Source organism: Mytilus californianus, unplaced genomic scaffold, assembly GCF_021869535.1.
Source record: "Mytilus californianus isolate M0D057914Y unplaced genomic scaffold, xbMytCali1.0.p SCAF_4, whole genome shotgun sequence".
NCBI classification, from domain to species: domain Eukaryota; kingdom Metazoa; phylum Mollusca; class Bivalvia; order Mytilida; family Mytilidae; genus Mytilus; species Mytilus californianus.
In genome coordinates this window covers 1554198-1579581 of record NW_026262690.1, presented here as the reverse complement: position 1 = coordinate 1579581, position 25384 = coordinate 1554198, and the positions used below count along the sequence as shown (strand labels likewise).

Below are 25384 nucleotides of genomic sequence, written 5' to 3'. Positions count from 1 at the left end.
TATCTGTTTCACAGATGACGACGGATATGTTCCAATTGTCGTTACTAAAAACCCGTCACTTTTAACCGGAATATGACCTATCAAATTAGACATATCACCGGGTTTGTACTAAAATGAGCAACACGACGGGTGCCACATATGGAGCAGCATCTGCTTACCATTCCGAAGCACCTGAGATCACATCCAGTTTTTGGAGGGGTTCGTGTTGCTCAGACTTTAGTTTTCTATATTGTGTTTTGTGAACTGTTGTTTGCCTGTTGGTCTTTTTCTTTTTTAGCGTTTTAGTGTTTGACCTATTAGTTTGAATGTCCCTTTGATATCTTTTGCCTCTATTTTGTTATATGTACAAGCTTTTTTGCGTTCATTTTAGCAGCGTTTATCATAATTTAGTATTTATTTCTGTATATTACAAGTTATGACTGACGAATCAATCGGAATTAATCCTTAAACATACCTGTCAACCTCTGCAAATGAAAATGCAGGTTATGACCTACCTTGAGGAAGAAAAGGTCAGGTCATAACGCGTACGAACGATTCTTAGTTGATTTCTGATAAAGAACTTAACGTCATCTACTTTATTCAAAATGAGTTTACTATTACAAACTAATAAGATCATATTTTTTTTTATTGTAGAAGAACATTTGACAAAACTTTCTTCTTTTGATTTAAACATGAGGGTTGACATTTGATTTAAACATGAGGGTTGACATTTGATTTAAACATGAGGGTTGAGTTTTTATTTAAACATGAGGGTTGACATTTGATTTACACATGAGGGTTGACATTTGATTTAAACATGAGGGTTGAGTTTTTATTGAAACATGAGGGTTGACATTTGATTTAAACATGAGGGTTGAGTTTTTAATTAAACATGAGGGTTGAGTTTTTAATTAAACATGAGGGTTGACATTTGATTTAAACATGAGGGTTGACATTTGATTTAAACATGAGGGTTGAGTTTTTATTTAAAGATGAGGATTGACATTTGATTTAAAAATGAGGGTTGACATTTGATTTAAACATGAGGGTTGAGTTTTTATTTAAACATGAGGGTTGACATTTGATTTAAACATGATGGTTGACTTTGTATTTAAACATGAGGGTTGACTTTTGATTTAAACATGAGGTTTAACTTTTGAGTTAAACATGAGAGTTGACTTTTGATTAAAACATGAGTGTTGACTTTTGAGTTAAACATGAGGGTTGACCTATGATTTAAACATGAGGGTTTACATTTGATTTAAACATGAGGGTTTACTTTTGATTTAAACATGAGGGTTGAACATGAGGGTTGACATTTGATTTAAACATGAGGGTTTACTTTTGATTTAAACATGAGGGTTGACATTTTATTTAAACATGAAGGTTGCCATTTGATTCAAACATGAGGATTGACTTCGGTTGAAGTTACTCAAATTACTAGTAAGAGTTTCAATCGAATGCTACTGGTAACTCTGCAACGTCATCATTTCGACTTTTAACCAACCCAACCCTGGCTGCATTTCGACAATCAATGTCCCTTCAGTGATGCTCGAGACCAAAATATTTGAAAATCCAAAACTTAGTTCAAACGTCCAAGAGCTTATTAAACCAAATAAATGATTAAAACAAATCTGGAAAAGGCAGTGCTTTAAATGAGAGAGACATATTCTTTCATTTAAAATGATATCAAAATTTTATAGCAGCAAACTTTAATCAAACAATATCTGTATTTTCATTATATGACCCAAGTTTTGGCTACTGGGCCAGTTATGAAAATATTTGATTTTATTTTTGGTTTGAAATGTATATATATTAAAATACTAGCCTATTGGCAAATGTAAAAGCTGATTTGCTTAAAGGTCATCATATACATACACAAGTTTGGACATTATCATTTTGCATTAACAGCTTATTCAAAAGTCAAGGCTAACCTTATGAAGTATTAAATATTCAGACAAAGGAACTGTCCTGACAATTTTCTATTCTTTTATATTTTACAAATTATACTTCAACAAACAAACATGCTTATACAATGTCTAACAAAAGTCTTTGAAGTTTTGTCATTTTCTATGAGCAATTGACGTATTGATAAATCCATCAATAACATACAGAAATACTTCATTTTGTTTTGTTTGCTTTATTTTTTAACATTGGCAAATAATTTTTAGGCAAATGAAATATAAATCGAACCCATAAAGTTGGTGGACCTGAATGGGGGTGATAATTCATACTTTTAACTTATAATGTTGTTCACCATACTTTTTACTTATAATGTTGTACAGCATACCTTTTACTTATAATGTTGTACAGCATACCTTCACTTATAATGTTGTTCAACATACCTTTTACTTATAATGTTGTACAGCATACTTTTTATTTATAATGCTGTTCACCATACCTTTTACTTATAATGTTGTTCACCATACCTTTTACTTATAATGTTGTACAGCATACCTTCACTTATAATGTTGTTCACCATACCTTTTACCTATAATGTTTTTCACCATCCTTATAATGTTGTTCAGCATACCTTTTACTTATAATGTTGTACAGCATACCTTCACTAATAATGTTGTTCACCATACCTTTTACTTATAATGTTTTTCACCATCCTTATAATGTTGTTCACCATACCTTTTACTTATAATGTTGTACACCATACCTTTTACTTATAATGTTGTTCACCATACCTTTTACTTATAATGTTGTACAGCATACCTTCACTTATAATGTTGTTCACCATACCTTTTACTTATAATGTTTTTCACCATCCTTATAATGTTGTTCAGCATACCTTTTACTTATAATGTTGTACAGCATACCTTCACTAATAATGTTGTTCACCATACCTTTTACTTATAATGTTTTTCACCATCCTTATAATGTTGTTCACCATACCTTTTACTTATAATGTTGTACACCATACCTTTTACTTATAATGTTGTTCACCATACCTTGTATTTATAATGTTGGACAGCATACCTTCACTTATAATGTTGTTCACCATACCTTTTACTTATAATGGTGTACACCATACCTTTTATTTTAAATGTTGTTCACCATACCTTTTGCTTATAATGTTGTACACCATACCTTTAACTTATCATGTTGTTCACCATACTTTTTACTAATAATGTTGTTTACCATACCTTTTACTTATAATGTTGTACAGCATACCTTCATTTATAATGTTGTTCGCCATACCTTTCACTTATAATGTTTTACACCATATCGTTTACTTATAATGTTGTTCACCATATCTTTTTCTTATAATGTTGCACAGAATACTTTTTACTTATAATGTTGTTTACCATATCTTTTACTTATAATGTTGTTCACCATACCTTTTACCTATAATGTTGTTCACCATACCTTTTACTTATAATTGTGTTCTCCATACCTTTTACTTATAATGTTGTACAGCATATCTTTTACTTATAATGTTGTTCAAAATACCTTTTACTTATAATGTTGTTCAAAATACTTTTTACTTATAATGTTGTTCACCATAGCTTTTTCTTATAATATTGTACATAATACCTTTTACTTATAATGTTGTACAGCATACCTTTTATTTATAATTTTGTTCACCATACCTTTTACTTATAATATTGTTCAACATACTTTTTACTTATAATGTTGTTCACCATACCTTTTTCTTATAATATTGTACACCATACCTTTAACTTTTATTTATAATTTGTTCACCATACCTTTTACTTATAATGTTGTTTACCATGCCTTTTACTTATAATGTTGTTTACCATACCTTTTATATATAAGGTTGTGCAGCATACCTTTTACTTAAATTTTGTACAAGATAGCTTTTGCTTATAAATTGTGAAAAATACATGTTACTGAAAGTGTTGTACACCATACTTTTGATTTATAAAATGTACAACATAACTTTTACTGATGATGTAAAACATACCTTTTGTTCTGTTCTGATCGTCCATGTTCCTAAATTTGTTAAAGTTGAAAGTTGAAATGATCCAGCAAAAACACCAAATGCAGGCTTTACTTTAAGATACTGCTTTACTCTGTTATTTTTGGGATCCTGAAATGAAAGCATGCCTCGTTGATACTTCAATATATCTATGAATGCCGGGACATTTTTACCCCTTCCATCTTTCTTTCATCGATAAAATTTAACACAACTGCCAAAATTATGAAAGTAACGTTCAATTATTAAGATATTCTGAAAAAAATTATTTAATAATATATATAAGAAGATTTATGGTATGAGTGCCAATGAGACAACTCTCCATCCAAGTCACAATTTGTTAAAGTAAACCATTATAGGTCAAAGTACGGCCTGATACTTCCTGCCTTCGTATCATTTAGCTTGATAGAGTCGGGAAACAAAAGGACTCACAAGGAAAACTTAAAGTTTGTCTTACCTGAATGAACATATCCAAAGATTCATTTCGGACTATTAAACTAGGATCAGTACCGAATACTCTAAACTGAACTGTTGTAAAAAATGAATGTAGAACAATGATAATTATAGAGAAAAAAAAAGGATAAAAGTAGTTGTTACGATAGAAAAGAACAAATACAAATATCATGTATATAACATTCAATGAAACAGCAACCCAGCAAAACAAAATATTTTAAAAGAAATATATAGGTCAACATATAATATTTGTGAAATATCTATTTTTCCTTTAAAAATACAATTATAAAAATATGTTCTTTTTCTTATGTTTCTTTCAACTTAAATATAAAGTTATTTAAAAAAATCATGCATCCTTGTAAAATGTTGAAAGAAAAAAATTATTGGCAATTTAACATTTTTTTTCTGATTGGTGATCTCATTCATTTAATCAACTAGCATATCCATACTAAACGGACAGCAGATACTTTCTAGTGTGTTTTATATACGAAAATAAAAAGCGTTGTAGTTATGGTTATGATAGTCCGGTTTAAGATATGATACTGTATAGTCATTTAAAAAAATGTCAGGAAATCCTGTCAGGTACATGTAATACTTAGTTTATCAATGAAACACAATTCAATTCCAATATTGAGAAATGTACCTAAGTCTCCAGGCTTATAAATAGCTTTATCAGTTTGAATAAAGATAGAGGTCGCTTTTGTAGTTGCTTGTATTCTTGTTACTGTTTTATCAAACGAGAGTCCTCCAGAAACTTTGACTTTCATCTTGTAATCCTGTCCAGCAGGAATAGTATCGGGTACCTTCATTAAAGAAAAAAAAACACTCAAATCAGTTAATATATTCTTTATATAAACTATTAACTATCTCAATACACTAATCAAATAGTGCTTATCTATTGTGATTTGTTAGCATATGCCAATGTATCATTTGATTTGTAATCATATGCCAATGTGTCCTTTGATTTGTAATCATATGCCAATGTAACCTTTGATTTGTAATCATATGCCAATGTAACCTTTGATTTGTAATCATATGCCAATGTAACCTTTGATTTGTAAGCATATGCCAATGTATCCTTTGATTTGTAATCATATGCCAATGTAACCTTTGATTTGTAATCATATGCCAATGAAACCTTTGATTTGTAATCATATGCCAATGTATCCTTTGATTTGTAATCATATGCCAATGTATCCTTTGACTTGTAATCATATGCCAATGTATCTTTTGATTTGTTATCATATGCCAATGTAACCTTTGATTTGTAAACATATGCCAATGTATCATATTGATTTGTAATCATATGCCAATGTATCCTTTGAACATTTGAAGTCACAAGAATTTTTTAGCGTATTTCTTGTCATAAATATTTAAAAATGCCATTTGCTATGAGTCGCACCAATTTGAAGGACGACCACTGACGTCATTTATTTCGTTGAATAATGAATAAAAGGAAATTTAGACCATTTTTAAGTTTTTATAAGGAGAATGTCATTTGTTGCCACACGTAAAAAATAGAACACTAGCTTTTTCTTATCTCGGTAGGGTAAATATTGAGAAAAGATTCCAGGGATGCAATCAAAAACTATAGAAAAGATTCCAGGGATGCAATCAAAAACTATAGAAAAGATTCCAAGGATGCAACCAAAAACTATAGAAAAGATTCCAAGGATGCAATCAAAAACTATACAAAAGATTCCAGGGATGCAATCAAAAACTATACAAAAGATTCCAGGGATACAATTAAAAACTATACAAAAGATTCCAGGGATGCAATCAAAAACTATACAAAAGATTCCAGGGATGCAATCAAAAACTATACAAAAGATTCCAGGGATGCAATCAAAAACTATACAAAAGATTCCAGGGATGCAATCAAAAACTATTGGTGATACCTCTGATGTGTTGATATTATACTGAAATAATCAAAGATGATATCAAGCAATATTTAATTCTCACTTGTTACGAAAGCTATCATCGACATATAAAAATTGCTGTACATAAAATTGAACTTACGTTTATTTTGACCACTGCAGGTCGTCCTGAAATTTAAGTCACAAGACCTTGATCAGAAATTCAGTATTCAACTAGTGTTAATCAAAACAATATGCATTTATGAACAACGCTACAGCTAGTCAATAATTATGGTATTGGCATCTTTAAACATGCACAAATTAAGCAAGAATGATGGACTTCTTATGTGAATCACCAAAAGAAGATACAGCAAACGAGTTGTCAATTATTCGATGTAAATATTAATTTCATTTAAAATGACTTAAAATAATAAATGTAGTCGTTATATATAAGACACCACTATCCCATGTTAAGGGAGGGTTGAGCGCTCACAATCATGTTTCATCCCGCTACATTCTATATTTCCCTGTCTCAGGTCGGGAGCCTGAAATTCAGTGGCTGTCGTTTGTTGTTGTATATCATATTTGTGTTTCGTAAAATGTGTTGTTATTAATGAGGCCGTTAGTTTTCTCGTTTATATTGTTTCACATTCTTCATGTCGGGCCTGATTATACGGTATGGGTTTTTTCTCATTGTTGAAGGCCATAAGTTGGCCTACCATTGCCTATAATTGCCTACCACTTCATTTTATCCGTGGTGAATAGTTTTCTCATTGGCAATCATACCACATCTCTACGTTTTTGTAAAAGCGTAACACAAGAATCCAATTTGTTTTTCCACAAAATTTGAATTACCCAAAATCTAAAGAGAGTTCACTAGCAGCACATCAAGCATACAACCCTAAATGATGACAAAGCTAACTGAAATATAGTTTTGAATTCAAAAACCATATATACCTAACAAAATGTCATTCGAAGAAGTATTAATGCATTTTCATCTAATTATTGATTAAGTATTTCTAATTCAAGTTCGGTGGCAAATATCTTACTTTATTTAGAATAATTAGCGTCGTATTTTGACTGACGCGGGGGAAATGAAAATGGTTGGTTTGAATCAACCAATTACAGCCATTTGCAGTATTTATTCTTTTCCGATGAATTTAAATGTGCTGAAATCGGATCACTTCACCCTATACAATGGACAGACATGAATGAGCTGTTGGACATTGCCACCATTTTCAGTTTTGTTGTCATAATAGTTCAAGGTGCATTAATATGATTCATTTACACTTTTATAGTAAAAGTAAATGTAAGAATGTACTCACGATTACTATTCTTTTTAAATGAAAAAGGGAAATGCATAACTTAAAGAAAAGTAAAATTAAGAACATATAATGTAAGGGAACATGAGGCAACAATTTAGATAATTAAGTTTTGGAAAATGCCTATACTAAGTCAGGAATAAGACAGTAGTCTTCCATTCATTCCGTTGGTCGATAAAGTCTTACGTTTGATTTTTTAACGCGTGCTTGCATCTCATATATGGCAATGACATTTCCATCTCTAGGAAGAAACATACTCTCTGCCCCATTGTAAGGCTTTCACACCTCTGATTTCATGGGCTACGGTGCATCATCACAACCACTGGAATACAGACTCTGATTTAAGAAAGCTCATACAGAATGTTGCGGGATTTAACATGTTTGTGTACGCCCAACCCTCCCTCAACATGGTATTTACTTTCATCCGGAACGCTCAAACTTAACATTTAAACGCAAAGGAAAACTAAATGATCAAGCACTAAAACTAAAGCACTGAATAATTGTTCCTTTCGATTATTTTTTTTCTCTTAAGCCGTTTAGTGTTGATGCTTATTTCATTTGTTTTCTTTTAATGTCTACTCACGCATTGAAACTATTGACTCCCTTTTAGTTGCTAATTTGGTATTGTCTTTGTCCAAAAGTGTAACCACTACATTAGCCCCTCGTTCAATTGGATTAATAGGTGCTATATAGATATCAGCCGTTGAACCAGCTCGTATTTGACGTGGTACCGTCACAATATATGTACTTGAAGTTGAACACAGAAAGAATATCATAATGGTTGTAATGCTATGAGACTTTTAAAATGACACTGCTTGCTTTCAGTCACTTCAAATAAAAACGGTATTGAATATCTATGGGTTTTTACGAACATTCATTTCTGTTTAAGGTTTTGATTTTTTGTTTTGTTTCGTTTATTTAATTGCATTGCATTACAATATTTTGTTTTTATTTTTTTGCTCTGTTTTATTTATTTTCATTTTGTTTTGTTTTTCGTTTTCGCTTTTTGTTTGCTTTGCTTTGGTTGTCTATGTTATGCCGTGTTTTTTTTTTATATCTTTTGACTTATATCTTAAACTTCTTTCTGTTTATTTGATCGACGGTCGGCTTTGTGTCTATTTGGTCGACGGTTGGCTTCGTGTCTATTTGGTCGGCAGTTGGCTTTGTGTCTATTTGGTCGACGGATGAAATTCAAATATCTTATTGTATTTTGAATCAGATCAGAATTGTGCCTCATATAAATAATAAGTCTTGACCACTAACAACATGTATGGTATAGTGCAATTACTTACTTTTTCGCCCAGGCAGGACCAATGACACATAACAGTAGACCGATTATTAGTCTCGTCATGTCCTGAATTAATGTATTATTATCTGCAAATAAGCATGTAAATCATATTTATATAACATATTTATATTTGAGAATACAAAATGTCCCATGTCACATTATGGAACATACGTACCTTATTAAGGTTATACCTGGTAAACGGTAAAAAGATAAAGCTCTAAACTATAATTTTCATAATGTTTAGTCATCCATTACAAATGTATATACATTGAATTTAATGTTACTTCGAACTATCCTATTAAGCATGGGAAATGGTTGAGTTGTAAAGCAGGTGATGCATATTTTAAAGATCAAACATAGAAAGGAGGATGACAAAAACTGAGGAAAGTTCTAATTCAAAAGACTAAGTACGAGTGGTTTCCATGTACTTATCAAATAGGACCATTGTAATAGTCTAGTAAGCAATTATTTCAATTATTAGAATCGCCTGCACATCGTCAATCAAAACCATTGTTGGTGCATTTTGCTTTAATGAATTAAGATTCGAATGAAACTCACTCTCGCGCTCCCATAATAAAGCTATTTTTCCTGTGTTTGAAAAAGGAAGCCTACTTATTTAAATGGCATTTTATTTCACAAAACTTTGATGAATTAGTTTTTATTTTTTAAGTATTTCTTTTTTCAAAGAATTAAACATGCATTTTAAGATAGTTATTTATTTCAATATTATTCAAGTATGAAATTAATGAGAACATTGTTTGCCTTTCTAAAATGAATTAATTCCCAGTGCTTGATATGTATGCTCTTCTGTATTTTTAAAGTTCTGGTGTATTTATTCTTGAGATAACTTATCTTATGTGCCACGTCATTCTCTCAACTTGAGGGGTATGTAGGTGACCTGTTGCAAGGCAAAAGTTCTGTCCCTGTCCATTATGCCCTCATTTTCCAGTGGTAGTCCAAATTTCCTCGACCTTCATTCCGGACGGCCTCTATTACAGGACTTACCTATTGTAGTTATTGTTAATTTGTTCTCGGTCTGAGCATGAATGAAATATTTGGAACTGGACAATTAACAACCAAAAATCAATCAATCAATCAAACAATCATTCTCCATTTCTCCTTGTATTCCTTTTAAACAAAAGAATTGTGTCTTGACCATATAAAAGGCTCTTTATTGCCTTTATTCCCAACAACATTTGAACAAAAAGACACATGAATTGTCATATATGTCATTTGGTCAACTTCTGTGTCTTTGAGTCTCTGGTGAAGAGAAAGCTAACGCTTAGCACTTATGATGTTCTTAGGGTATGCACATTGATTTAAGAAAAAGCGAAAATATAATTTGAGTATTTTACCCTCGTCCCCCTTTGTTATTTTTTTTTTTTATCTCTATCACGTTAAAGAGACAGAAAACAAAACTATTCAATATAATTGTTTAAGAGAAAAAAAACTGTATTGTCAATATCAAAATTACAATTCAAAGTATACTTGCACTTATTGAAAGAAGACCCAAAGTATTTGATAAAGTGATATGGAAATCATGCCTTGTTATACATGTACACAAATATTTTTCCAGGATGCGAAAAAAAACTCTATTGTTTGTGTTAGCTAAGAGAGGGGGTATAAAAATTAAATAAATACATTGTCTTAAAAAAGTTTTTTTTTAATACTACTAACCTCATAAAAGCAGAAAGATTTTCTAGTTGCCAATTGCAAAAAACAAAACTTACAAAAAGGGGTGTTTTTCATCTGTTTTTTGTTTTCAGTAAAGTTTTTTTTAATTGATGACGGGTTACTGCTGAACCAGCAAACATGGGCAATGTTGCCACAAGAACTAAATTTTGTATCTATTTTTACTTGTTCTATCTGTTAAGGAAACACAATTACACAAATAATTTGATTTTCACTTGTTTACATTTACAACTCTCGGGAAACCATATAGATTAGAAAAGGTGATTCTTTTACATCATAAACATTTTTATTTACATACATTAGCATATGCTGTAATAAAAAATATCGCTATTTTGCAAAATTTTCCTTTGATCTTACTGACTGATAATTTCCTTCTCAGCACAGTAGAGTGATATGAAAAATTATCGCTAGAAACTAAGGGCGCATGTGCCGTTGTCTATGTAAACATCAACGTCGTCATAGGCAAAATAGCGATAAACAGATTATGATTGGTCATCTCAACTCGATTACTTTTCTCAATTTCGCCGTACCGGCTCAAGCGAGAAAAATCAATCTCGTTGAGATGACCAACGATAATCTATAATTCCCTTTTGAAGACCATAAAATAAAAACATCTAAACAGTTTTATCACGGATATACAAAGTTATTGCTCGCATATGTTTTAATAGACACATAAACCAGAATGATAGATTCCCAGGTTTTGACAGTTGTGAATACTGGCTTATCCTAAACGCCAAACTATATTTATTGTGCAATTTTATCACAAAAATGTGATGGTTTAGGGGAAAACATTACAAAACTAATACTTTTCTTTTTCTGTTCAGTGTTTTTGAGAATTCCTTTAGGAAAACATAAATTTCGGCCTTAACTGTCCCGATTTTGGAAGAATAAAACTATATTAATCCGATTATCAATTCATGTGTTTTGTGGGTTGAATGAAGTGTAAGAAAATTGTCCTCCAGTTTTCAACCCGGACCCCTTGAAACTTAAGCTAAAAAGATTGCAAGCATATGGAATGTATACACCTGCTATTATTGAAATCCTTGAGGATTTATTTCCTTTTTCCAGTCATTGGAAATTAGTCATCATAGTTTTCGGTTAAATAACACTATTAGTTTTGTGTAACCATCTCTTCCTCCATATGCAGTTTTCAACCCAGATTGTTACTTCAAAGAAAGATCGCACACATAATTAAGTTGCACACTTGCTTTTATAGAATTACTATTGTTTGAGGAAGCTTCTTCGTATTTTCCAACCTTAGACCCAGGTGCTTGAAGAATGGACCCACTTTTTCTATTTTTTTTTTGTTTTTGTGTGTTTTGGTAAATATTATAACATTTTAACTTTTTTCATGTATATAATGTGTCCTGCTTTTTTCTTTTGTTTACAATAGTTATAAATTTTGACATCCTTTTATCATAATAGTGTTTTAGAATTAAATAGCAGGACACATTAGATAAATGCTAAGTGCAAATAAGTTGAAAATGTAATGTAGAATATTTAATAAAAAAAAACAAAATTATATTTAAGACAAAAATGAGGGGGTTCATTCCCCAAGCGACTGTAAACTTAAAAACTGTTTCGTATTTTTAATAAATAGTAATTTGTCAGTGAAAATTTTAAAAGATTTAACAATTTTTTAACTCAGAGATCTTTAAGATTTCACAGAGAGTTTGCAAACCTATTGAGGTTGTACTCCTTTCATTTTAAGATTGTTTGAGTATTTTTTGTCATTTTGCCATTCTATATTTCCATGTATTTTTTAAAATGTTCATCACAGACTTTTCCATTGTTAAAGAAACAATCAGTGCAACCCAGCTGACAATTGCCAAAAGCAGAAACGCATTTTCCATTCTTTGCAAGATTCACCTATAGCTACACACTGATATGATAGACATTTTCAATCAGAAATTAAAAGTGAAGGTTGTCTTTTTGAAATGTATATAAACTCACTCTTACTAAATCCAAAGATAAACGACCTTTTTAGACATTGACAATGACACTTATTAAGGTAATTTATATATCGAAGTTAATGATAAACCGAATGTTTTCTCCTTCTCTATTGTTAACTATAGGTTTACTTTACGGTTTTGTACAGTTTGCTCCTTCCCATCGGGTTTGTTTTCCGTAATGATCAGCTTCTTTGATATAGACATTTGACAATGACGTCTTAGATGTCAATACACGAAACATTTAAAGTACTTCTTCACCGTTGATAGCACAGATATAGATGTCATATAGGTAAAACTGTTCTCAACTCTTCGCATATTTAGATATTGTACCTTCAGAACGGTAATGATAAGTATATTTCATCCAATAGAATACTGTAATGTGACTTATAAGGGTATACAAGTATAGATTTTATTTTTGTTTAGTTCTTTTTTGACTCATTGATAAAATAATATGTATACATTAGTTATTCAATCATTGCGATTGTTATCATTAGCTAACTTAGAACAAACTTACGAGCTATTGTATTTTTTTCTTGAAACCAATATGCCAATCAGGACAAGCTTGGAAACAATGATCTTGACCGTTTTTCATTTAAAAATTGTGTCTTATATGAACGCTGAGCAAAACAAATCATTAATGCTCTAGCGAACACAAAAAACAAGGTTAAATAAAGTTCGTGGCTAATATGTTGAAAGATATTACAGATATAGAAAAAAACAATAACATCAACACCATTTGCATATGATCTGACATTCTTAATGTTGGTCCAAAGTCTTCAATCAACTCTTTTATATAGAGGTTTTCGCCAATAATATTAGTTATCTTACCTCATATACATTTCTAGGAATATGATTGGTTAAAACCGACCGCGTGGAAATTCTGTATATTTCATATTGGGTTAGTAGGCGTTATTTGTTTTAAAACACGATTAGTAGTGGTTTTACCTCCCTTTATATAATCAACACGGCGTTGGGGGGAAATCTGAAACGTTTCACCCGGACAACCGATGAAAAAATTGATGATGAACAATTGAAATAAATTCATAAATCTCAGTAAAAGCTAACAATTAATAGCTAATACGATATATATGGGGTCAGAAGCTCGTACCCTATATGGAATTTTTTAGGTCACTAGCACACTGGGTAACGAATTTATCTTGCCGACTATCTTCACATGTGGCATTTAGACTATATAGCTAGTGACCTATCAAAGAAATCAAGTCTTCAATACAAGGAACCTACTAACATTGGTCTATACAAAAATATATGCCAACAATAAACACTTGTTAGCTTTTAATGTGTATTCTGAATTCTTTCAATCGTTCATCACCAATTTTTCTCGTCTGTAATCCGGGCGAAACGTTTCAGATTTGCCCTCAACGTCGTGTTGTTTTTATAAAGGGACGTGATTAACAGTTTTAGAACGTCTTGCCAATGTTACAGTTATCGTAAGGACTAATACAGAATATCGAAAGCGAAACTTGGCGATTTTTTTTCTGTGGAAAATAGAAGAGTTAAGGAAAAATTTAACAACGGAAATCAAACAAAATCCAGAATATCATTCACAATCCAATAAAGCTTACCTTTTTATCTTTGTTGTTAAAATGCCGTCTAATGTAGAGGAGAAACAGTTTTGTTTAATCAAAGAACTGTGTGAAACAAATATCTATACATACATTATATTTAAAGGCCTTTGACAATGATTGCATATGTTAAGCCTTAACTTCAATATAAGGTCTTCTGAAGCGTTAGTAAATATTATTTATTAAACAAACTTTAAAAAATGATTATATTAGCAACACATTGTATTTTATATATCTTTTCACCTAATTTTATATTCAGTAATTATAATGTCTTTCGTAACATGTTTTCTATATGTATGGAAATAACGCTTTTTTTCAGGACAAAAATAATCATTTATAAAAGCAAAAAAGTCCCGTAAAATGAGCAATGCCGGAAATACATCATTGTATACGAGACTAAAGTGCATCCTGTAATGCGATTAAGTTGTAATAGTATTTATGGTAAGAATGCAATTCTGTGGTGCATTGATGTATAACTTATCTCTTTGTGCTTGTATTCACAAGCTATATAATCCTAATATAACAATCTCATTCGGACATTATTGTTTTTATTATGGTAATAATAGAGCTTTATTAAAGGAAACTATGATTTGGTGGTTTAAAAAGATTTTCCAGAAAACGAATGCATTTATATGATTCACACAGAAAATTTTTGTTCATAAATGTCTATTTGTAAAATCCGTATCAGATAATAAAGACATAATCCTTCGATCAGTTTAATTGAGGTATGGAGCTGGCATATCAGTGACAGCTTGTAGTTCTTTGTTGATTTATGTTATCATTGTCATTTTCTTAGTTTCTTATGTTACCTATTCTAACATCTGACTTGGACTTTTTTTAACTGAGTTTTACTGTGCATATTGCTGTGTGTTTAAAACCCTGCCTTATGTTTGCGCCTGTCTTAAGACATGAACCTCTGGCCTTTGTTAGTCTAGTATGATTTTTAATTTTGATCCATTTATATGTTTCGGAGTTTAGTGTGACGCTTATTTTCGCTGAACTAGTATACATAAAGGCAACAGTAGTATACCACTGTTCAAAAGTCATAAATCGATTAAGAGAAAACAAATCCGGGTTACAAACTAAAACCGAGGGAAACACATCAACTATAAGAGGGAAACAACAGAAACACTGAATTGTAACAAAAACAAACGCCAACATACATAGAAACGGTCTGTTTGATAACAACTGCCATATTCCTAACTTGGTACAGGACATTTTAAGAACAAATGGTGGGTTGAACCTGGTTTTATGGCTAGGCAAACCTCCCGCTTATATGGCAAAATTATGATATTATTACGTGAGTATTTCTGTATTGGCCTTGTTATTGGTCCGAGGCTTGCTGTATTGGCCTGAGGCGAAGCCGAAAGCTAATACAGCTGGCCGAGGACCAATAACAAGGCCAATACAGAAATACACGTAATAGTATCTTTATTAATTAACTACAGTGTTACAATATTTTTTTTATTTCATTTCACAAGAGATAAACATTTTTACCTTGAAGTGGAACTATCCAAATCTCAGTTTCTTTTTATAAGATGCTCTATCTAATGATCTGGTGTCGTTTCCAGGTGTCTTCAGCATTTTCTACCCTTTCCAGTCACTATAAAGTGTTACAATTTAAATTTAGACACAACACATAAATAGTAATTGGAAAGGTATTGCCATTGCATGTGTTATGCAGAAACAAACTGAAAAAATAATGTAGGAGTTGAAAATGATACAACTATCCATAAGCCAACTGACCAAAGAACGAAGATTTGCACAATTACAGGTCACCCTTCCAGAATGCATATGCCTGGTTCGGGTTTAAAAATAAATGACAGTTTACAAAACATAAGAAGCGAAAGTAAACAGTAAATCGATTTGTACCATCGTGAAATTATGAGGTCGACAAGAAATGAACTTTGTGATAATCTACTCGTTTTCCAAACCTGAAATAATTCCATCGTCTGCTTTCAAAATGCTTTTTAAATGAATGTGACCGTCTTAAGCCTGAAATATATGCCATACTGAACGTTTCAGCATGTTTATGGTGAGTAAATGAAAACTGCGTCTTCCAAACAACTGTTTACTTTCAGTTTGTGTTTATCGTGACTTTCGATCTAAAAACTAGAGACGTTCCGAAATCCTGTATTGGCCGGATCAGAACTCGGCCAATACAGAAAAAAAATCTATATTGGCCGAGTTATTCTGTATTGGCCGAGTTGACACCTTTATATTGCATAGGCAGTTTTCATCATATTAAGTCCAATAACAGTGTAGTTAATAAATAATAAAAAAATATCGCTAAAATGACAACACTACCTGACGGGAATTATGTACAAAAAACGCAAAAACGCAAGAACATTATTGTTTAGGGGACAGATGAAGCCCGCCTCCGGGTGAGGAGTTTGGTAATAGTTAGAACAAATTCATTTTGAACGAAATTTCGGCACAAGATTGGATAAAATGAATTTACAAAATATTACCCCCTCCCCCCACCAAAAACAAAACCCCGAAAAAAACATATCAACGTTTATAAAATAAGGAAGTGGATTCTAGACCATCCAAGCCGCTTTTTTAATATAGTTTGAATTCTTCTTTGACAAAAATATTGGCTTATTATGGCCAAATTACATTTCAAGTATAGGTTGCAGCATAGACTTTTACGAAAGACCACATGACATATTATTCATTCCAACTTTGGTATTTGATATTAGAGTTTTAATATTTGAAGTCAAAACTAAATAGAGGACAGTTTTTACATTAAGATCCTCTTACCGTTTGCTATAGTTGTTAAGTTTAACGTCATTTTGAATTTAATGGGAACTTGTCTTATTGTCTTATATTTCAAATATTTGGCTTTGAGGCTTCCTGCTAAATCTTCGGCGCCTAAAATTTGTTTCAAACAATGACAAATACATAGACAGTCGGTCGCACGAAAGAACACGTTCACGTACACACGCACGGGATACATATGAAAAAACAGTTTATCAGTTGCGTTTCTTTGTATGCAAACATGGATACAAGCGTTTTTTTTTTTCTCACAAAGACTGTAATTGAAGAATTAAGAACAAATTCCTCCTCAAATATCAAAAACTAAAAATTTAGGTCAAAATTATTTTGTGATTTCAAGGTTTTGGAAACGGATATATGAACTGATTGTTTTGCTATGTGTTTCTGTATTCTACATTGGCTAGAGGTATAGGGGGAGTGTTGAGATCTCACAAAACATGTTTAAACCCCGCCGCATTTTTGCGCCTGTCAAAAGTCAGGAGCCTCTGGTCTTTTTTTGTCTTGTATGTTTTTTTAATTTTAGTTCCTTTATATGTTTTGGAATTAAATGTGACGTCCATTTTATACTGAACCAGTACACAATATTATTTTAACGGAGTTGAGAAATACATCTTGTAGCAAAAATATCTGTCAAGGATCAGCCCTTAGCTCACATCTAAATACGAATGACAAATTCTCAAAACGAGGCTGTTGTGGTAGTGTCTGCGGTGTTTGCAGTTTTGCACCAAATGCAAGAAGTTTGAAACCGTAACTCAAAATATATTAGACAAAATTCAAAAACGTAGATACTGATGTCTAAAAGACTATTGTTTCAAGAAAGTCTGAAGAATGTTACTTGATAGATTGGAAATAATTTTTGATTTTCAAATTGAAATATCATATTGCAGAAATGGAATTTGTTACGTGTTAACCCGTGTTTCGAATGATCCTTTCATGCCTCCATACATTTTTAGACAAGTCCTATTTGTAACGTTCGATACAATATTTTTTCGGCCTAATAAAACGTAAACATGATTAAAATGTTTATTGAAAATGATTGCAGTAACTGGAAATCTGTCAGTGATAAAAAGCATATATGTTTTACTGTTCAGAACTATTTAGGTAAATTCTACTTTACGTATACTTTTGCAGAATACTTTTGTATGTATATAAACATATGGTACATTCTTATCTGCACTTTTGTATTTGTATTCTATTTATCGATTTACATTAAAAATTAAGATATGATTGTATCAGAGAATTAACATAATGTAACATTTTAAGATGTTTATTTAAATCATTCATGTGCACCAATCTTTTACTGATAATCAGAATACAATGAATCTGCAAATTCATAATTTAATGCGCATGCATGAAGCATATTTCTGTGACAAACTTCAATCACGGTTAAAATTAACAATTCCTACATTATTAAAAAGGGACCCTTCAAAAACTGTAAAATTCTAAGGACTTCATACATTCGTGTTGCTTAGTCTTTAGCTTTCTATGTTGTGTCATCTGTACTATTATTTGTCTGTTTGTCTTTTTACTTTTGGCCATGGCGTTGTCAGTTCGTTTTCGATCTATGAGTTTGACTGTCCCTCTGGTATCTTTCGTCCCTCTTTGGGAAAGATGAATTTAAGATTTTTTTAACCATCATATCTATGAAAATTACTTCAAGGTAATATTATTCATATCACCATAACAACTAAAAGTATGATTAGCTAGAAGCGATTTACATATTCAGGGCGAAATTTCAAAGCATATTATTCCAAATATGACTTATTACCAATAAAACAATCAATTAAAATTAACCACTAAAAAAAGAACAAAGAACAAAAGACAAAAAATTCTAAACTAAGCAGTTACTGAAAGTAAGATCAAAATGAAAATAACAAGTTATGGTATGATGGCCAATGATACAGCTTTCCACACGAGACAAAATGGCGTGCATGTTAGCGACCAAAGCTCACAGTACGGACTTGAAAATAAAAAATACCAGTACCGTATGCCATCCTATAAAGGCCCCATATTTTAGTAATGTGCACCAACAAAATGTTATGGTAATTGTAGAAAATATGTGAACATTTGCCAATGTTCCCTTCCGATGCACAGATCTGCAGGGGCAATACATACAAATTAGTGTTTGGACTTTAAAACTTCATAAGTATTCCTTTAGAAATGTAGGCATGATATCTCTTATAAAGTTACACATAACTTCTACTTCTAAGCTAGGGCCCCTATCCCTATCTAAGACCTTGCTGCTATAGATCTTTCATCTAAATTTCATACATAGCTGACAACAAATGTTTGATTGAAGGCGATGCAAAAACAGTTTCGTACGAATTTACATTTCCAGGGACATAAATTCAGTAAAACAAATTGATCCACACCAGTTTAATATTTGGGCTTTAGGAACGACTCCTGTTAATGTAAATGAAGCTCCTGGAATTATATCCTGATAATCAAAGTGTTGTGGTACTTTTTAACGGATTTAAATATGGTATTAAAATTCATTATGAAGGTTCTAGACGTTCATTTGAATATATGAATTTGCTGTCTGTTTTACAAAACCCTATAGAAGCAAAAACAAATGAACAATGAGATATCATTAAGTCGAATGGCAGGCCTATTCAAACATAACCCTATTTCAAATCTCCAGTGCTCACCTATTGGTTTAGTTCATGAGAAAACCGATTCACTTCGATTGATAACTCATTTATCTTACCCTCCGAATGAAAGCATCAATGATTTCATTCATACTCAGTTTACCAACGTGTCTTATTCATTAACAAAATTGTTAAAACGAAATCAGCTTTAATAGAAAAAACTGGATATAAAATCAGCATTTCCCTTACTAAAATGTTACCCGGGTGATTTTGATTTACCTGGCATCAAGCTGAATGGCATTACTATATTAAAAAATCAATGCCCATTGGATGTTCTATTATTTGTGCTACGTTTGAGAAATGTTTTACCTTTTTGCATTGGTCAGTTAAATATAAAGCGCATTTTGAAAATTAGATCATTATCTTTATGATTTTCTATTTGTTGGAAAAGCTCATAAAGATGACTGTCTCTTTGTTTTAGACTGCATATTTAAATGTTTGATCACGCTTGGAAGTTCCTATAGCAAATGCAAAAAACAGAGGGTCTTTGCACAAAACTTGAATATTTAGGTTTAATAGTTGATGGAGTATTGGAAAAACGAAAAGTTACTCTTAAAGAAATGCAATATTTAACAGGTTCATTGGCTTTTTGTGCAAGGGTTCTTCTTTCCGGTAGGGCATTTATGAGGCGTCTATATGGCTCTTTTGAATATGATAAAAAAAACCTCACCATTTATAAGATTGACCAAAGGTATTCGAGATGATCTGCAAATGTGGCAGTATTTTTTTTGATGAATTTAACGGCTATACATATATGCAAGATGTAGACTGGGTTTCAAATTCTGATTTACACCGTGTCTCGGTGTTTTGTACATTCAACATTAATGGATTTATTTTGTTGTTTCTGTTATTGTTTAGGTTGGATAATCTGTTATGTCTTATCGTTTGTAGTCAAAATAATTATAAAATTGCCTTTCAATACCATTATTGTCATGAAAATTGTTTGGACCAATATTGTGAAAATAATTGTATAAAGTTCCAGATTGCATGTTAGTTACGTAACGTAAACGCGTCACTGTTGATATCCTGTGGTGTTTTTCGTTGATGGAAAATATGTTCGTTGTTTTTCTGTGGTTTGTATGTTGTGTCGACTATTATATTATTTGTTTGTGCGTTTCTCTGTTATGAATGTTCTTGCGTGTGTTTGTGCTGTATTTCTGTCACGTAGTGTTTTAGCGATATTTTTTAACATTGTCATAAAGTGGGAGGTTTGGCATGCCATGAAACCAGGTTCAACCCACCATTTTTTCTTAAAATGTCCTGTACCATGTCAGAAATATGGCAGTTGTTATCAAATAGTTCGTTACTATGTGTATTGGCGTTTGTTTTTGTCGCACTTCGGTGTTCCTGTTGTTCCTTTGTTTTCCTCTTATACTTGATGTTTTTCCCTCGATTTTGATTTGTAACCCGGATTTGTTTTCTCCAAATCGATTTATGACTTTTGAACACCGGTATACTACTGTTGCCTTTATTTACATTTATATACTGACAGTGCATGTGGTCATTCATTGAGTTGTGCAGCTGATTTAAATGAATCATGGGCAATTTTACAATGGCCATATACTTGAGACAAAGTTTTATTAAGTGGCATTAATTATTTGGAAATAATACCTACTGCTTTGGCTATTTATCCATGGAAAGAAAAATTTACAAATAAGAAGATAATTTTTTTCATTGTGACAATATGGCTGTTGTTAAAATTCTAAATACAAAATCTTCCAAAAATTACAGGGTTGTGTTTTTGTTGAAAAAAGTAGTTCTGAGACGTTAATTTTCAGTTGAAAGCATTGCATCTTTTTTTTAAAGACAATTTTATTGCTGATGCTTTATCTCGTAGACAGATGAAGAAAGTAAGAGAAGTAACAAGCAATGCCGATCCGAAGCAAGAGACTATTCCACAACAATTATTTGATCTTTTGATGTAAAAGCTTCAAAATTGTTTAATTATTCAATTTCTCAAAGTACGAAGAACGTTCACGAAATGGCAGTGCATTCGTTCAGGATGGATTATTTTATTCCCTTTATTTGGCCACCAAGTAGCAGACTCATTATTCGATATTTTGTTATTTTGTCACTTAATTATTATTCAACAGTTAGATCATATATATCTGGGATAAGCTTCAAGTTAAAAATTCAAGGGAATGAAGATTTAACGAAATCTTTCATCATTCATAATCATTTGGGTGGTTGTGATAGACTTAACAAATCTTAAGATCTCAGGGAACTAAATACTATTAATATTTTAATCAGACTAAAAGCGGCTTTGAAGCACGTGTGCTCTTCCCGATATGAAACTATAACGTTTCAAACATCATTTAACTTAGCTTTTGCTGCATTTTTACATGTAGGTGAACTTGCCATTACATCAAATGTTATACACGAGCATGTTTACATAGGCGAGATGTTTATATTAATCATGTAAAAAATCAGCTGTTTGTGACTATAACATTTTCAAAAACTGATCAAAAATGGAGATCCACAACTTTAGTTGTAGACCAAAATTTGTCCTCTACATAGTTTGAAAGCTTTTTTTACAAATTAGATCTGGAAATGATTGTCCCTTTTTTTTGCAATATTATTGGGAAACCATTTACAAGATATCATTTTCAGACTGTTTTTAACAAGGGACTCCAGTTTTTGAGTATCATACGCATTCGTTTCGAATAGGAGCAGTGACATCAGCCTTTATGTCTGATAAATCTGAAATTCAGATAAAAACCATTGGTCGCTGGTTGTCGTCCTCATTCAAGCGGTACATTGGAATTCCTCATATTTACTTTTAGTTTCAGCAAAAACTGATGTTTGGATTATTGGTTCATCTTTCGAAAATAAAAGGCATCTGAACACACATAAACTATAGCAACTATTGATCTTGGTCTGGATAAACTTGGAGACGCTATTGTTTCGATAAGTCATTCAGGAATGTTATGGCATGTGGTTCCTTCAATTATATCCGCATTATTGGAGTAGACAACCTTCAATAATTCTTATTCATTTCGATGGTAATGATTTATGTAACATACAAAATGGCGAACTTTTATTCAATATAAAGGACACTTTACAATATTTAATTCCAACGTAACCAAATACAATATTTATTTGGTTCTACATTGGACAAAGGCTAGTTTGGAGGAATGCAATGAATAAAAGGCAATAGAACGTTTTAGAACTCGTTTGAATACGGGGGTTAGATTTTACATACACAAAATTGGGGGCAAGGCAATCCAGCATGTTGATTTTGATGATATGCATCCGACTTTTTTCGCCGACGATGGCAATCACCTGTCATAAATTTATTCAGTCAGCATTAGATCTGTTTATTAAATTTAATATTCAAATGAACATTTATTTGAGTTGTAAGCAATCATGTTTTAGCTCATGAAATTGTAATCATTAGTTGTAATGTTAGTTTTTTTTGTAATTTGTTTATTTTTGATATAAAGACAGAAAACAATCAAGCAGGATTACACACATGTACAGTTTTAAATAAGGTCTTAAAGATATTATCATATTACAACTCTAAATAGCAAGACATAAAACAAAATATAACTCTAATTTTCGTTCTAGTTATGAGATATTTAAATCACCTAGGACAGATTGTAATGGCAACCATTTTTTATCTATAAATTCTTTTTGTGTAGGCGATAAGAAATTTATCGTATGTTGTTCCTTTCTTATACAGCATTTCAAATATGTAATACTACCTTTCACAGTAGGCTTTTCTCCTGAATTTTTACAGCTATAAATATAAAATTTTAAAATCAACATTATATGTTGTACTACATTATATGGGTCAAAAGTTTCCCTAATACCAAAAAAAAAAACATCTTTTGCCTCTATATGTTTAAGGCTAAAACCACATTTTAATAATAGATTTTGAAGTGTTATCCAAATAAAGATATGCAATAAGCTTTCTTTGGTTTCAGTGCAAAAAGTGCACAATTCTGTTTCTGTTAAACCACATTTATAAAGAAAAGAGTTTGTGTATACAATTCTATGTAATAACTTGAACTGAAAATTTAGAAGTTTGGTGTTTTTTGTTGCTTGAAATGCCATCGAGTAAATGTTCCCCCAATCATCAATTTTAACACATAAATCCTCAGACCATTTGTTTTGTGATCCTGATGGATTTTCTTTAATATTTTCTATAAATAGTTGATAAAAATATTTACATGGTTTTTTTTATCATTTTTAAGTTTTTCTACAATATCAGAAATATCTAATCTACCGTGATCTGAAATAGTTTTCTTCCAGATACCTGGGATTGCACTAACAAGACCATAATATTCAACAAAATTGGTTTTAACTGCATACTGAGTTTTAAGCTGTTCAAATGTCAGTACTGTTTTCATCTGAGATTAGATCATTTATAAAAAATATACCATCATTACAATAATTTTCATAAATAAATGGCTTTCCACATCTTTTAATGTTACTATTAAGGCAAATGGGTTGACTCAGGATATTTATGGGATTGTTTTCATTGTTCACCTTTTCTGGCTTCAATTTAGCAAGATTAAGAAAAATGTCCCTCCAAAAAGGATTTAACTTTTTTGCAATTTTTTCCATACCCTCTTCTGTCAGGTACAATATTTTATCCCCTCCATATTTTTCTATATAACTCAATAATAAAATTTTCCAGGGGGAAACATTCAAGGGATCTAGCAATTTAAGGGACATACAAAAACTTTCTATATGGGGGAATTTTAAACCTCCCTCATCATAATTATTTATAATAACCTTCCTTTCTATTTTGTCTGGCTTTCCATCCCATAAAAATTAAAGAAAATTCCTTGTATTTCTTGCATAACCTGAACTGGTGGATTTGGAAGTACTGTCAGAACCTGTACCAAAAGTGGGAGAGCCAAAGTTTTTATAACAATGGTTTTGCCAATATATGTCAAGTTTCTGTATGACCATAAATTGAGAAGACGTTTTATGCTTTTGATTTTTTCTGTATAGTTTTCTGAAGTTTTATCCTCATTTAAGAGATTGAAATGAATTCCCAACAGTTTAAACTTTCCTGATGTATTCCAAGATAATTTCTAATTTGGTAATAGTTTTTCATTATTGCCCAATCTTGAGCCAACCCATATAGCTTCAGTTTTATCTACATTTACCCTCAAACCAGCACAAGCAGCAAAGCTATCAAAAATGTGCCAAGCTTGTTTAAGAGATTCCTCATTATCATCCAGAATCAGAGAGGAGTCATCTGCATATTGACTTAGTAAAAACTCTGAGTCGTTTACTGTGACACCGGATACCTTTGGGTCATATTTTAAAGCTGCACTAAGTAGTTCCAACACAAGAATGAAGAGATAAGGGGATAAAGTATCCCCTTGCCTAACCCCCCTAGCCAAAGTAAAAAATTCTGATAAATGTCCATTATATGGAACTGCGCTGGTAATGTCTGTATAAAAACATTTTATCCATCTACAAAGTGTGGGACCAGACCCATAAAAATCTAAAGTTTTTTTTCAATAAAGGACCATTCGACCGTGTCGAAGGCTTTTTCAAAGTCAACCAGTGATAATAATCCTGGCATATCTTCTTCTTCTAATTTATCTATCAAATCTGCAATAATTCTAATACATTCACCAATGTATCTTCCACTTAAAAATCATTTTTGTGTCTGACTAATAATATTTTGCAGTAGAGGTTTAAATCTATTTGCTATGCAAGCAGATGCTAATTTATAGTCAACACATAGTAAAGTAATTGGACGCCAATTTTTGATGAAGTGTTTTTCATTTCCCTCCTTTGGTAGACATACTATTAACCCTTGTCGCTGACTTACTGAGAATTTTACCTTTTCAAGGCTCTCATTCAGGCAATTGACAAGTGGAAATTTTATGTCATTCCAGAAAAAATTATAGAATTCTGCAGT

At 31.6% G+C, this 25384-nt stretch overlaps 1 protein-coding gene and 1 long non-coding RNA gene across 2 annotated transcripts in view; both read right to left on the bottom strand.

The window, feature by feature from the left end:
* LOC127737253 (CD109 antigen-like) overlaps nucleotides 1-6471 on the bottom strand; it is a 71274-nt gene extending 64803 nt beyond the window's left edge. The window contains exons 1-4 of the mRNA XM_052247797.1: nucleotides 6398-6471; nucleotides 5022-5181; nucleotides 4383-4453; nucleotides 3914-4039 (exon numbers count right to left, since the gene is read on the bottom strand). Coding sequence (XP_052103757.1) covers nucleotides 3914-4039; nucleotides 4383-4453; nucleotides 5022-5145 — 321 coding nt within the window. The 5' untranslated portion in view covers nucleotides 5146-5181; nucleotides 6398-6471. The remainder of the gene's footprint in view (nucleotides 1-3913; nucleotides 4040-4382; nucleotides 4454-5021; nucleotides 5182-6397) is intronic.
* A 1672-nt stretch (nucleotides 6472-8143) lies between these two features.
* On the bottom strand, nucleotides 8144-14191 carry LOC127737270 (uncharacterized). The gene is made up of 3 exons (XR_007999330.1): nucleotides 14072-14191; nucleotides 8849-8930; nucleotides 8144-8303 (listed from the first exon to the last, which is right to left on the bottom strand). It is a non-coding gene; the product is annotated as an uncharacterized LOC127737270 (long non-coding RNA).
* Nucleotides 14192-25384: the final 11193 nt, after the last annotated feature.